Genomic DNA, 15,574 nt, shown 5'->3' with positions numbered 1-15,574 from the left:
GTTTCTTAATCACAATGGAAAGGCTCCGTGTCACACATTGCTTCTGATACGGCAATTTCTATCAAATGAAAACATTATGGTGTGTCCTCATCTACCTTATTCATTGGATCTGGCACCTTATGACTTCTGGCTCTTCTCCAAAGTCAAAATAACCATGAAAGGTAAAAGTTTTGAGTAGATTCAGGACATTGAGGCAGCCACGACAGCACAACTAAAGACACTCATGAAAGAGGAGTTCCAGAACTGCTTCAGAAAGTGGCAAGAATGATGGGATAAGTATGTTCGAAGTTAAAGGGAGTATTTTGAGGGGGATTAATGGCAGTGTGTCTTTTATTGTAATAATCTTTTTTTAAGCATTCACTGTAGTTTTTGATCATATCTCATACATGGATGTTTGTTTCCTCAAGGCCACTCTTTTTCTGATGTCTCTCTCAGCTTAAATCCTTCTTTAAAGGGCTCACCTGATTAAGCCGGGGCCAACCCAGCATACTCTTGTTTTGAATAAAGACGACTGATTAGGAACCTTAGTTATATGTGTAAAATCCTCACCTTTACCATGTTAACATAACATAATCATACCAGAGATCGGAGAGGCTTTTGGCTCATATTAAGAGTGAGACACTTAACTCCAGAGCTGTGGGTGGGTTATTATGTGTGGTGCCATAATCTGGCAAGGCCATTGTCTTGTGCAACCCTCGATATCAGTGCTTTTTGGTTCCCCTTTTGGGCTAATAAGTTCATCCGAGAAAGATCTTCTAATCGCCTGCCTAGAGGTTGATGGCCTGGCTGACAACATTCTGAAAGCCAAGAGGGAGAAAGGGACTGGACAGTGTTCAAGATATAAACGTTCATTTAATCACCTATTGTCAGTATTACCCGCACCCCCATCTCTACTTGTTTTTCCTAGTCCAGAGATTTTTTGTTTTACCTTGTCTAGAGGGGAGTGGGCGAAAACTAATTTTCTGCGAATGATAGGGGCAGTTGCTTTGCTGGGTGGAGATGGGTGGGGATATTGGAGCAGTGGGGTCTTGCCGCTTTTTAAGTAGACTTTAAAGCAGTCCTTTGTTTAGCCCTCACTTTCAAACTCAGTTCCAGAATTACTTTATGTCACCAATTCCTGAGACTCATGGAGGATTTTGCTGAACTAGTCAGGTTGTATCTTGGCTTTTCCCACTACTGGCTTAGGATTCCGCATTTTACCGTATGCTGGGACATAGCACATGGCAAGTTGTCTGTCTGTTTTCCACCTTCTGAAAGTTTGTTGCTCTTACCTCTTCTCTTTTGTTTTCCTTTCTTTCCAGTAGTTTTATGCCTTTTAAACAATACTTTTAGTGGTGTTCTAATGGGCTTTTGAGAGGATCTGAAGGAAATATATATTTAATACATCACTCTTTAGTGGGAAGTCTAAATGACATCTTGAATAGTAACAAACACAACCATTGGTGACATTTGCTTAATCTGTCCAGTGTTTTCATGAGGTTGGGAACGGTTGTTTTCCACGTTTTATAGGTGAAGAAATCAGGGCTTAGAGAGGACAACTTGCTTATTAGTCACAGTTAAAAAGCAAGTGAGCTGGTGTTTTTCAGCTAAAGATTTTTCTTTTCCTTTGCTAACCAGCCTCTTGCCTTCCATAAGAAAAAACATTCTCTATTTCCTACATCAGTAAATGGTACCCGCCACTTACATATACCATTATGTCGTTATCCTTATTACTTCCCATCTCCTCGTTCACCATCTTTACCAAGTCGTGAGTTTTACCTCAAATCTGTCCTTGCCTCTTTATCTCTAGTGCCACTCCACTGGTGTCAGCTGAGCCCTGTTACTAGATAGCTCACCTGGGCTACTACGGTCATGTTAGTCTCCCAACTGGTTTCTCTGCCTCTGCTCTTACTGTTCTCCAATCCATTCTCCATTCAGCAGCTGATGTGTTTTTTTCAAAATGGAGGCATATTTGATTGTGCCAAAAATGGTCTCCCATTGGTTTTAGGAGAAAGATCAGAGTCCTCGACATGGCTAACAGGGCCCTACATGGTCTGACCTGTGCCTGTCTCACAAACCCTGAAACATTTTTCCCTTGCGTTCTGAGCTGCAGCCGTACTGGCTTCCTATCAGGGCCTCAGATACCCTAGGATCCACTCAAACTTTGGGCCTTTATACATGCTGCTTTCTCTATTTAGACAGACGCTTCCAATCTCCCTGCAGCTTTCCTTGCTTAATTAACTCCTAATCATTCTTTAGATCTCAACTCAAATGTCAGTTCATCAGAGAAGGCTTTCCTACCCTCATGATTAGGTTACATCTTTCCTGCTAGTTTAATGCTCTTACACATAGCATCTTGTAGCTTTCCTCTATAGGCCAATTTTCATTTAGATACTTGATTGCGTATTTGTCTTGTCTTTTCCCACCTGACTGTCGTGGCTGTTCCTACAGGGGTCACATCCATTTTAGCTACCGATGTATCCAGAGCACCTGTCAACAGTGTTTTGTACTTGAAGTGTGCACAATTCCTAGGTGAAGCAGTGAATGGTCTGTGAGGAAATAGTCTCTATAGAGCTATGGAGGGTTTGGCTTATCTTAGGAACTCTGATGTTGTTACAGTGTGATAATAGAGGGTGGATGGTTGCGTTTTATTAGGCAGACATACCTTCTAATGGCAGATACAGGCATTGGTGGCTGAAAAGAGCCATTTGCAAGACTGTTTCAGTGTGCCACCATCAACTGTCCACCTGAGGAAAGATGAAGGAGGGAGGGCCCCCTGGCTTTGCTTCTCACTATGGGTAGTGGTGACTACAGTAATTGATGGAGTTGACTTTCATGGACACAGCACAACATTGGGCTCCCAACAGTTTGGGGCCGACTCCGTGATCAGATCCTGTCACTTTCTCTGTTCTGTGTGAATAGCGGGGCTGTTTGAGAAGTGTGAGGAAGGTCAAAACCACTCCTGCAATCACGTAGCTTAGAGTCCTTTCTTGATACTTGGACAGGATACTCAGACTTGATTTGATGTGCTTATTGCACTCCTACTGAAAACTGAGCAGCAATCTCTGAATATTGAAGCTCCGAAAAACCTGTAAGGAGGAAGTAGGAGAATATTCCAGGAGCTCCTCCAGGAATGCTGTTCTCTGCATTAATTTTCCTTTGCCCTTTGTCACACCTTGACACTACCGAAGGTGACAGGTGACAACTCCAGTGTGGTCCTATAGGAACTCAGCTTTATCTTTCTTTTTTTTTTTTTTTTTTTTGTTTTGTTGTTATTTTATTAAATTTATTGGGGTGACAATTGTTAGTAAAATTACATAGATTTCAGGTGTACAGTTCTGTATTACATCATCTATAAATCCCATTGTGTGTTCATCACCCAGAGTCAGTTCTCCTTCCATCACCATATATTCGATCCCCCTTACCCTCATCTCCCATCCCTCACCTGCTTTATCTTTCTTTAGGGAAGAGTTATTAGTAGCTCATTGCTGTTTTTAGAAGCATTCTCTTGATCTGACAAGTGACTGTCTTTCATAATTAAACTTACTTTATAGAGCAAGAAGTTATTTTTCTTTTTCTTTGCAAAATGAGATACAAAGATGTCCTCCAATGCCACTCCTACAGACCTATACATTAACCTTAAGAATTTCAGTTGGATGTACTTCCCATCACCCTAATTTGGAATAATTAGGGGAAAAAAGAGAAAACGAGTTGGGAAGGGAGATAGATTGGACTCGCCTTCTGTTGTCTGTTGCCTCTCCTTTGACTCGGTGGCGTACACATTTCCTGAATCTGTTTATTCCTCTGTATTCTCAGTGGTGTGACCCATTTCTGGCATTGCTTCAATAGCCTCTTCCCTGGTTCCTGCCCTTAATTTTGCTTCCCTCCACTCTGTTCTCCATAATGCAGCTGAGAGGACCAAAGTTTTGCCACCCCAAAATGTTGGGTTGGGGATATAGTTTTTAAGCTGGTTATTAAGAAACACAAGACTCAGAAAGAAACTTTGACCCTCCCCCCTTACTTGCCTAAAGGATTTCAGATAGAAAAACCTGCTTAAGGTAAAGGAACAATCACCTAAGCATCATACTATAAACTAAATGGTGCAGATGGGAGAAATCTAGCAGAGCCTGTTTGTTGAACTTCCTTCTGGGTGGCCCAGCAGGAGTGGGTTTACCAAGGTTTGCTCTTTCTCAGCTCTCTGTGAATTGCCTACCTTTCCTTTGAAATCCCAGGCCCCTGCTTCCCCGACTTCTCCTTTGTCCAGAATGGCATGTAAACCTCAACTTCCCAATGCCTCTGTCAGGTCTCATGTTCCTAGGGCACCCTCATATGGACATTCGTAATAAATTTTGGACATTTTCTCCTGTTAATCTGTTTCATGTTAATTTGATTATTAGCCCAGTTAGAAGAACTTAGAAGGTGTGAAGAAAGTTATTTTTTGTACCCTCACAGAGCCTCTGGTTTTTCTGAAGCATAAATGTTATGTCTCTCTGTCCTTAAAATCCCCACAGTGGCTTCCCATGGCCTTCAAGATAAAGTTGAAACTTTATGTTGGCCCATCAGACTTTCTATGCCTTCTTTCCATCTACCTCTGCAGACTCATCTCTCTCTGCTACCGGCCTGGGGTTTTATTTTTTAGCCTTGTTGGACTTGTTTTAGTTCCCTGAAGTCGTCATCTTTGGACATGTTTTTCCCTCGGTACAGAATACTGGGTTTCTAGCCAAATCCACTATCACGGTCTATACTTAAAGTATGTTTCTTTTGAAAAGCATTGCTGGAACTCTCTAGACTAGGTAAGATGTCCCTGCTGTGTGTCCCCATAGCATGCTGCACTTCTCCTGTTGTAACTTAATACATAGGACATAAATGTGTGCTTAGTTAATTGTCTTTCCCTCTAGTTGATAAGCTTTCTGAGGGTAGTGGCTATGTCTAACTTGTTTACCACTGTTTTACTATTCCTAACATTGAAAAGGCTCAGTGAAAATTTGATGAATCAATAGGTTTAGTGAAACCAAGAGAAAATCTGGATAAAAAGATTTTTGAAATACAGTCTTGAGGTTGATAAAAACAGATGGAATGTAGTAAACCTCAGCCTTAGAACTTTATTCCAGATTTGTTGGAAGGGAAGGGATGTGCGTAACAGTGATGACATCTGCTCTGTCACAGGTTTTGTACCTGTGTGCTGGTGAGGGTTTAGGAAATACACACTCTGCTATGCCGAGCCAACTGAAGTGAGTTAAGTTAGTCACTTAAAGCTTTCATTCTTAAATGTTCAAAGTTTATTCTGCATCTCTGGGAGGACGAGAGTCAACAGCTCTTGAGTTGTTATATCGGAAAAGATTTAAACATTTACATAAGTGAAATTTTGAAAAATCTCATGGAAACTTTAGGGGAAGAAGATCCGCAACGTTTTCAAGGAGCAAAGGATTATAAATGACAAACCACATGGCACAGTCCCATAGCTAGTAAAGGAACGGTAAATGTTAACATCTGTGCTCTGTCCCCTCTGCCAGATGTGGTCGTGTTCCTGATTGCTTCTTCTACCACGGTGCTATCTAGGGAGGTGCGGTTTTAGGAGCCCTGCTGATTAGTTAGCCTCGTACCTCTTGATGAGGCCAGAAAGAAATCAGAGCAAGATGAAGACCTTGTGATCTCTTATATGTGGAACCTAAAACATGAATCAACCGAGTTCTTAGGTATGGAGAATAGATTGGTGGTTGCCAGGGTTGGGAGAAACAGGTGAACTGTGTTTTGGGTTTTTGTTGTTGATGGGTTTTTTTTTTTTCAGTTTAAATAAATTCAATTAAGAATTTTTTTTTAAAGAAATTATTTCTGTATCTCTAGGTTATGGGATTTGTTTTCCAGGAGGTAATTTGGAGGTTGATTTAAGATCAATTTACTTATATAGGGTTACACACATGCGTGCGCGCACACACACACTTCTATAGAGTTACACACATACCTCTTTTGTAGGGTTTTACACACACACACACACACACACATACACACCATCACCACTCTATACATCTAAAGAAGATATAATGTTGAGATGGAAAACTCTTAGTAACTGTTTTCTCAGCTTACTTAATTTTGTTTTCTTTCTTCGGAGTCCATTTGGAGGCTTTCTTGGCCTGGAGGCAGAATTGAGTAGTAGGTATGAATTTCAAGGTTACAGCTAAGCTTTCTTGTCAACAGAAGGCAGTCAGTAGGCCAACCACAGTCTTAATTTTATTTCATGCATGTCTGCCCTGAGGCAGGATTTTTCATTCATAATTTAGAGAAATTGAATAGTTAGAGATTCAAACTTGCAGGTATCTTAGAAATGTGAAAAAATGTCAAAGGATGAATTTAGAAACCTGTTGGGTGAAGGAAAATACTTTATAGTATTGGCCAGTTTGCGTTATTGGTTGTAAACATTTTCCAGGGTTTCTCAGAACCGAGTACTACCGTGTTTCCCTGAAAATAAGACCGGGTCTTACATTAATTTTTGCTCCAAAAGACACATTAGGGCTTATGTTCAGGGAATGTCATCCTGAAAAATCATGCTAGGGCTTATTTTCCAGTTAGGTCTTATTTTTGCAGAAACATGGTACCTGAATTCCTGTTGTCTGAGACAGTTTTTAGCCAACCTTGCTTATATACAAATGTAAAAACACAAATTTTCGTGAGTATGAAAATAGATATATAAATAAATAGACATCTAGAGCAATGGTTCTGGGGGGAGGGTGTAATTTTGCTCCCCTTTGGACATTTGGTCATGTTTGGAGACATTTTGATTGTCACAACTCCAGTGGGTAGAGGTACGGATGCCGCTAAACATCTTATAACACACAAAAATGTCAGTAGTGCTGGTATTGAGAAATCCTGATTTGAGAGAGAGAGAGAGAGAGAGAGAGAGGAAACGTGTCTTTGTATGTAAATCTTAGTTTGGGGGAATTTTTCGCAGAGCATAAAAATATTTAAGGAAACAACTCATTTCAGTTCCTAGACCTATCAGCATATATTCAACATGGTGGTTTCCACCATGTCTCACATAAACCCTTTCAAAGCCACAGGAGCCATAGCCAGGAAGTTTACTTCAAAGCTGTTCTTTGGAAGTGGAGCTGTGCTAGTTAGAGGCATGCTTCAGAGGTACAAGAGGCTAAGGGCACCACCCATTGGAAGAGCTTTGAGATAACTGAGCACCTTGAATGTAATATCCTTTTTGCAACATTTTCTTTGTGCTCCTCTTGATATTAAAGTGCTCCTGACATTGTATGAAAATTAGTCTTTTTTTTAAAAAAATGCATTTTGCTGGGGAATATTGGGGAACAGTCTGTTTCTCCAGGGCCCATCAGCTTCAATCTGGGCCTTGTTGTCCTTCAGTCTAGCTGCAGGGGGCGCTGCTCACTGGCCCATGTGGGAATCGAACTGGCAACCCTGTTGTTCAGAGCTTGTACTCTAACCAACTGAGCCATCTGGCCGCCCCCGAAAATGTTTAATTTACCTCTGCCTTGCCTGGCTAACCCTCCTAAATATTTATGTGAACTGAAAATTGAGAAGACAGAGGTGTAAAGGAGGTGGCATGACTGTGGAATTGCACCTGAAGTTCAGATATTTGCTTTATGAATTTTTAGATTTATCCCTAATGACAACTTTTCATTATCTTTTGTTTCTATAATTGTGAGTGATTCCATGAAGTTTTGGAACACTTCTTATATTCTCTTTTAGGTCTATTTCTAATGAAAAAGTTAAGTAATCTTTTTAACACTTGGTTATAGGTATGAAAATAAAATGGGCTTTATTTGATTGACAAATAATCTAAGAAGAAACAACATAGTATAATGATGTGACTACAGACTAATATAGTATAAACTGAACCCTTGAAAATTATTTTTGAAAACAAACTTTTTAAGCTCAAACGTTCTTCTGTGTCCCCAATTGGTGATATTGTTGTCAAGGAGCAAGTTAACTTCCATCTAAAAAGATAATAAACTTCTGCGACACACCTGTATCTTTAAGATAGATTTGGCTTTATATAACTGAAAAAGAAGCAAACTCAGAAAAACCCTCCCTCAATAAAACTCAACAGTGACTTCATATGAGCTTAGAAGTTTGTTTCTCTCTTGGGTGAAAGAAGTCCAGAGGTAGGGAGCCCAGGGCTAGTCTGACTGTTCCACAAACATCCAGGCCACGCCCCCTCCTTGATGTTCTGCCAGCCTTGGTGTGAGGTCTTTTCCTCTAGGATGGGTGCTTCAGCTCATGTTCATTGATAAACTCTGACCTGGCCATTTGGCTGCCAACACCGTTGCAGACCTGACTCGGTGACATAATCCTCGCTTGGGCATATAAATTATGTAGTAAAGGAAAAGTAGCAACCATAGTCCTGAGGGAGGCACCTCATAGATGCAGCCCACTGCCTTTCTCCAGTCCAGATATTACCTGCCAATTAGCAACACTAATTGCACTTAGCATGCCTGATGTGGGTCAGACACAGTACGGTACCAGGTTCTTTGATGAAAAGACCTAACTCCATTTCTCCTGCCTGAAACCGCATCCATCAGAGCTAGGACTCTGCTGGGTCAGATTTCCTGTATTGCAATAAAACTTACCTACTTAGCATTTGATCTTTGGTCTCTTAGTATTTTTCTCTTGAACATTGTTGTGTTCACTTTCCAGCCAGCAAGAAAGGGGAAGGGTCGAAGAAGATCACCCTTTTTCAGAGACACTGCCCAAAAGTCATACAACACTTCCACTTACACCTCGGTGGCTACAACTTAGTCACATGTTGGTTAGTTTCATGGGAGTCTGGGGAAGTAGTCTTGGATGAGAGACAGTGGACTCAGCAAAAAACTGGAGTTCTTGTTACTAAAGAATGTGAGATAACTGGCAGACTTTGCAACGATACTCAGTGAAAATATAATGTTAAGAAAAAATAATGAGTATATAACCTCATCAAGGCTCTCAGATTATAAAAATATTATTCTATGGCAATTAATTACTGGTTAGATGCTGTTTCCCTCCCTTCTCTTTCTCTCTCTCTTTCTTATTTTCACGTCTGTGGTTTTATTTCCCCTGAGCTCCCCCCTCTCCGCGCCCCCCCCCCCCCCCCCCCCGTTTCCAAAAGCAAAACTAATCATTTTATCTTTTCTTCTTATAGGACTTTCCGTGACGTTTCTGATGATCTGAAATCTTCAATAGACTGACGTGGCTTCCACTGTAGTGATTTCTCCAGGAAGTTCAACCTTGACTGTGAGTTCAGTGAGTTCAGCTCAGCTGTGGCCTCCTGTCCATTCAGCTGTGCCTAGAAGCAGAGCCCAGGAAAAGCAGCAGAAACCTCCCGGCCTTCAGTACAGAATACATGGACAAGAGAGAGCTGGCTGTGGGCTGCTTTGCATTTTAAAGCACAGCTTTAGAGCTCAGAAATGTGGTTTGCTCACTTAATTAACTGTTTTAAGATGGCTTGAAAAGTTTCAGTTTATACACTGGTGCCATAGCTTGAAAATTTTCCACTTTGCTTATCTATATTATTACAACATGTATTTATAAAGTTATTAAGAGCCCTAAACTACCTGCTGTTAACAGTGTATGCAATGTAATTTTCTCCTGTTTTAAGACATCTGTTCTTAAAACTTTTCGATGACAGTCACTTTTCAATGAAAAGGGCTTTCACTTTTGAATATATAGTTGCTTGGGCAGGAAAAATGAGTTTTCTACTGTTCTCCCACAAGGTATGGTCCTCCCTAAGAAAGACTGAATCCTTAGCACAAGAGTGAGGTGGCTTATTTGAAGTTCAGATAGTTGTATGTTGCAGCCATAGGAGACACAGACAGACTGAAGCTCTTCCTCCCCTTTTTTCTCCTCCCTCCCTCCCCCACTACACTGTTGCCAAATGTCTAAAACTTGGCCAACCACACTGAAGTTCAGTACTTATGAAGCTGCTATTGATGGTAACAATATGATAGAATTCATGTTGTGATTTTTTTCTTTCCAAATGTTTTAAGTCAAAAATCTCAGGTGCAGCAGTACTCTCATGTGTTAAACGTGTCCATTTCACTTTTTGGAATTCTGCCACTTAATTACTTATCGGCAGTAGAATTTTATATTTGTGGAGTATTTCCCCATCACTTAGCACAGTGCCTTGCACATAAGATTCTCAATGAATGCATTTTGAATTAAATTGTGACTTTTAAAATGTGTCAGATGTCACAATAACCAGCATAATGCTTTACATTTTGCAAAGTCTTGTTGTGCATATTATTTCACAACCACTTCCCATCATCTTTCATTTTGCTTTATATTGTTTTATAACAGTTTCCCCTAGATGGGGAAGCTAAGTTTCAGCAAAGTGACCAACTCAAAAGTCAGAAAGTTTAGTAAGATTTGACCTCAAATCTTCTGTCTCCGTAAATCTGTGAACTCTGCCATACTGTTGTGTTCCTTCTATCTTACGCAGTTGTCTCAGTGCTATGAGAGAGAATAGGTGTCCTTGGACTTGTTCTACAGTTAATGGCAGGGCTGTGACTAGAACTCAGCTCTTAGCTTTCTGCCTTTTCCACTGTATAGAACAACCACCCGGCTTGTTCTCTGCCGCCAGGGGAATATGGAGGAGAAAGCATTCTTAAGTATCAAAGATCACCTTTTTGGAAAACAAAAGTGGAAATCATTTTTCTAAAACACCTCCTCACTAAGAAGCATAGTTAGTGATAATTAGCTTAAATTTATTGTGATATTACTTAAAAACTCCACCTAGAAGAGAGGCTCCCATGAGGTCTTTGACTGTTTATACAGTAGATTACATGCAGATTTCTCATTTTGACTAGGAATCCTTCAACAATTATAATTTGATATAATACTCAGTGTTACATTTGGCCGTTAAGTAACTCATTCTTCAGTCGGTTGTTTAATCATTCATTCAGTGAAACATTTGTTGACAGTTTGCCAAACTCTGGGTTCCATGCCAGGCACTATACAGGGTGCTGTAGGGGTTAACTCCTAAGAAGGCCTTCTCTTACCTTAAATCTTAGCCAGATCATGTGTATTGCTACATTGAAAACTTTTGCATTAAAAGGGTTAAAAAAGAAATCAGGTTAGTTTTTATTACTTGTATACTAGTAAGTTTATAGCTGTAATTAGCACGTATTCATAAGAGGCAAACATTACATACAATGAGCTAGGGTGCATATACAAACTGTTCTTCCAAAATGCTTTTAGCTGTTTAAAGTGGTTGCAAAAACCTGAACTTGAGCTAATGAATGGCTGTTGCTGGTTATAATTATTAGTATGAACACCAGGTTCTTAGAGGGGAAATGCTGAGCCCTAAGAATAGTTTCGAGCTGCCAAAATTAGCAGTGATGTAACATCATCCTGAAATATCAGGAACAGATATGTTCCCACAGTCTTGTTAGGAAACCTGCACTTGCCCCGGTGCTCCAGCCAACTGCATAAAGCCTGGGAAGGCCGACCAGCTCGACCCCTCAGAAACATGCCCCCTCAGATCCAGTGAGGTTTTACAGAATTTCCACAGGGCATAGAGATCAAGTGGTATGAAAAGGTAGGAGCCCGAAGCTCAGGTCTCAAAGATGACCCACCCTCAGATTGTTAATTAGTATTTGACCCAGAAAGAGGAAGTTTCACTAGGAACAGAAAATGGATCGATGAAGAAGTAGCTTCAGTCAAAACTGAGGACAGAAATCCTCTCACAGTGTCTTGCATTTTACAGCTTTATTAAAAGATTAGTTTTGACTTCACATTCACTACTCAGTTGTAAACCGAATGGGGGAATGGGTGGAGAAGATAAAAGCTCTCCACACAGATGTGCTCCTCTTTCCATGTCATATAAGTCCTGCTTCAGTTCCGAAATACCTGTCACACCCTCTGTTCCTGGATGTAATCTCTGTCACACTGCCTTAGATACCAGTCTTATTTATTTGTCAGTTTGCAAGGAATCCTACCGCCCTCTTCCATTGGAGGTGGTTAGTTGGCAGAGTGAGACTGGTGTAGATTGACGCTGGACAGTGAGTGGGAGGACACCCGAGAAGTGTTATGGAGATACTGTATTTACAAAAACCAGTAGCCTTTGGAAATAGCAGCTGTTCATTCCAGTTAAAAAGGGCTGCTACAGGGCTTGCAGATGAGGTCCTGCAGCTGACCTTGGTCTTAACATGAACAGATTGTGACCCTTCAGGACTTCCTAATACCATTAGTTGTCACTTCCGTTGTATTTAGCGCTTCAGGATGTGTCACTGCTGGGCAAGAAATACTCTGAAATTCAGGCCATGAAGGGTTAGATGAGAGCAAAGTAATTTTGGTGAGCGATTTGGAGCTTTCAACCTCAGCTTTATAAGGAAAAACCCCGTCAGAACTTCCCATGTTCTGGTCCTGCCCTGTAGTCTCCTCTAAGGGTCTTCCGAGACCCTTACAAGAGTACTACAGTAGGCATTTCACAGTGCAAATAGCCTCTGACAACATACTTCCAAATGCTAGTGCCAGTTCAGAACAAGTACTTTTGTTTTTATTAATTTCTTGCCTTTACATATTTTGCCATCAAAATATATTCATTTTATTACATTTTAGAGGACCTTCGAAAAGTATGCATACTATCTGAAACCACTGAGCAGTTATTTTTTGATAGACTTGATTTACAGTTCTCTTAATCATTTTTAAACTATCTGTCTACTAGAGTCATAGAAATTCTGTGCTAGAATGGGCCTTATGTAATTAGGTGATTCTGTCATTTTCTAGAGAAACCCACAGGTTAAAGTGGCTTTTTTAACAGAGAGCCAGTTAGTCACAATTCAGAATAGCATATACTTCTTTTTTCTCAGTCCGTTTTTCTACTTTACTTCCCTTTTCCTCGTAGATGAGTAGCTTTTGGGAAAATACGTTCCTTATAGCCATAGTTCAAAGGGTTGTTATTAGAGGTTATAAGAGAACAAACGTGTGTGTGGGGGAGGGGACGCCATGGTCAATTAAAATTGAGGCACGCTGAGTTTATTTTCTTTCTTTAGCATAAGAGGAGAGCAGACTATGTTTTACTTAGACTTATTCGACCTTAAACTGCGTCCCCATCTCATTTTCTTAGAGCATCTCAAAGTGCCACTGGTCCTTTGGGAAACATGGCTCTCAAGTAAGTTTACAGCTGTTTTAGAAGACATCCTTAATGGAAATTCTGAACGGTCAATTTGCTACCATCGTACCATGTAACTGTAATAAATCTCAAAGTTTAGTGAGATATTAGAAAGAAAACATAATTGCTGTTCAGAGCTATACTCAAAGTATAGAGATTCTTTTCCACCTATGGTGTGTAAAATCAGTATTTGTGTTTAGTTGTCAAAGTTTTTCAAGGATCAATTAATGTGCAGATACAATGAGGATAGTTGATATTACATTTTAATAACGCTTTTGTATGGCACTTTATAGTTTTCAGACTGCTTTCGTAACAACCCTGTGAGATAGGCAGGTGTCCAATATTATCAGAGGCACTGGAGGCCTCAGAAAGTTTTTTTGTGATGTTTTTCCCCTTAACTTTATACCACAAAATAATGGAGCCAGAATTCAGTTTCAGAATTTCTGACTCCAAGTCCAGAGTTATTTACTCTACACCAGGTTTCTTATTTTTTCTTCCAGCTTTATATTTTACAATGAAAGGTATGGATACAAATCTTCAAGTAACATCATTTTGGTTTATTATCAACACTATTTCTTTGTTATTGCAGTGACCCAGAAAGTGTAACTCCTATTATAGCTATCCCAAAGAAAACCCTTCTTTTGTCCTTTGCAGTGCCACTTGTTTAGAGGACTGGAGTGTATTTCAAGTACCATTTGATTTTGAAACCAAGATTGGATATATTGTTGTGATTGCTTATGTAATTTTGGAAAATGTATGATCTCTGCATTCTTAGGCAAAGTAGAGATGGTTTGAAAGTAAAAAAGATTATTCAAATACAATAATACATCTTTATTCTCACACAAATGTTGTTTCTTAGCTTTAACTTGCTTTGACAACCTCCTGATGTAACTTCTTTGTAAATGTAAAATATTTATATTTTGAAATAAAATGACTTGTGTTGAATGAATCAGGTGGTCACTTTAGTCTAATTTCTGCTGAGAAATTTGGTCTTGAGTGAAGTCAGACTTTTACAGATGTAACCATCTGTCTGCTAGGCCCTACATCTTTCCCTTTGGCTCCAGTGCCTACACTGAATGTTTATGAAATATGGGCAACTTACATAAGGGAAGATGTGTTTTGGGAGTGAATGCTGGGCTTTCACCTTAACAAAGTGAAAGGGTCCCAGGCTGAAGCTGGGGCCCTCAGTGCACAGGATAAGGTGGCCTTGTGGTAGAAAAGGAAATGGTGAGGTGGGCGGCTGGGAAGTAATAATCAGAGGGGAAAAAAGTTGTAGAAAGGAACTGGCATATTTTGAATGAACAAAACAAGCTTAAGCTATGGCTGTACTCAATACCAAAGCTATCCGTGCAGCACTGGCAGGTGGAACTGACCCCATAGCGGAAGTACCGTGAACCACATTTCAACACTTCTCGGAAAAGAGCGTGCTGACACCTTGAGTTGGCGGTCTGCAACTCATCAATCTGACATTATGGATGGAGAAATTATTCTGGCCAAGGTGTAAGGCTGCACTAGCCAGCCTCAGAGTCTTTTCTACTCTAATAGTGTCTCATTGGCAGATACCATATGTGCTAGTTTACAAAATATTTCTTCATGCTTCTCAGTCTATTGCTTAAGCCTAGACCCCTTAAGAAAGTGTGTACTTTCTGACAACCTCCTTTTGTCTTTGCTCCTGGAATCCTTAGGGTAAGAAGTGTTCAGCTCTCCCTTCCATCCCAGTCATGCAGGGGTTCCGTCTTTTAGCCTTACTCTTAAGTGAATTTAGTCAGAAGTGTACACCCAAGAATGATCTTTTCAGTAACTGAACAGATCTGTTAAACTCTTCTGTAGTAGGCAATAGGGGAAAAGTAATTTTGAAAAGCAGTTTTAAAAAGTTAACAGTATTGAACAGTAGGTGAAGCTTTTCCATACGCTCTTTAATTTCCTTTTCAGGAGTAATTCTAAACAGTAGCCTGAAAGATACCCAAGTCACTATCTTCTTGCTGAGTACCTAGAGACTCCTTAATTACATTACCAAATATTTCCTCTTCAGTCCAGTTCAAAGTGTTTGTGAGAAAGATGCAGTCAGAAAAGGAGCAGCGTGGAGGAAACTGGGACCCCAGAGAGACTATTACAGGTAGAATTCCTGTCGCTGGGTAAAATCCCCTCCCTACAGACCTGACTCTGGTTCTGTTCTACCAGTTAGTTTCAACTCCTAGCGCAGCTTCCAGAAATTTTCGCGGGAATAGGAGTTAGGACGAGTCACATATCAGAAGGACTGGAAGCTTTGCCGGAGACGGTGTCCTTGTCGCGGTAAGAGGCCACGTGGAGGCGGGAAGCCCTCAGGTGTCTTCTATGTTCTAGTGGGGTGAGACGCGTGTGAGGTCCACAGAAGAGTGTTCCCAGGAGCGGCGGGAGAGGGAGACCGGGCGAGGCCCTGGTTAGGGGGCAGCCTGCAAGGTGGACCCTGGACAAAAACGTGTGGGGGCGTGGCACAGGCGGGGCTGT

At 40.6% G+C, this 15,574-nt stretch overlaps 1 protein-coding gene across 2 annotated transcripts in view; it reads left to right on the top strand.

Annotated features, from left to right (window-relative positions):
• The window catches only part of TMEM245 (transmembrane protein 245), an 86,728-nt gene extending 72,692 nt beyond the window's left edge, over positions 1-14,036 (top strand). The window contains exon 17 of one of the 2 annotated variants that reach the window (XM_019734186.2): positions 9,119-14,036. In XM_019734186.2, the coding sequence (XP_019589745.2) occupies positions 9,119-9,164 (46 nt within the window). In that variant the 3' untranslated portion in view covers positions 9,165-14,036. The remainder of the gene's footprint in view (positions 1-9,118) is intronic. The other variant, XM_019734185.2, reaches the window with a different exon arrangement.
• Positions 14,037-15,574: the final 1,538 nt, after the last annotated feature.

This window comes from Rhinolophus sinicus, linkage group LG04, assembly GCF_036562045.2.
Source record: "Rhinolophus sinicus isolate RSC01 linkage group LG04, ASM3656204v1, whole genome shotgun sequence".
Lineage (NCBI taxonomy): Eukaryota > Metazoa > Chordata > Mammalia > Chiroptera > Rhinolophidae > Rhinolophus > Rhinolophus sinicus.
Note: the sequence above shows the minus strand (reverse complement) of the source record. Positions and strands in the feature narration are given on the sequence as shown.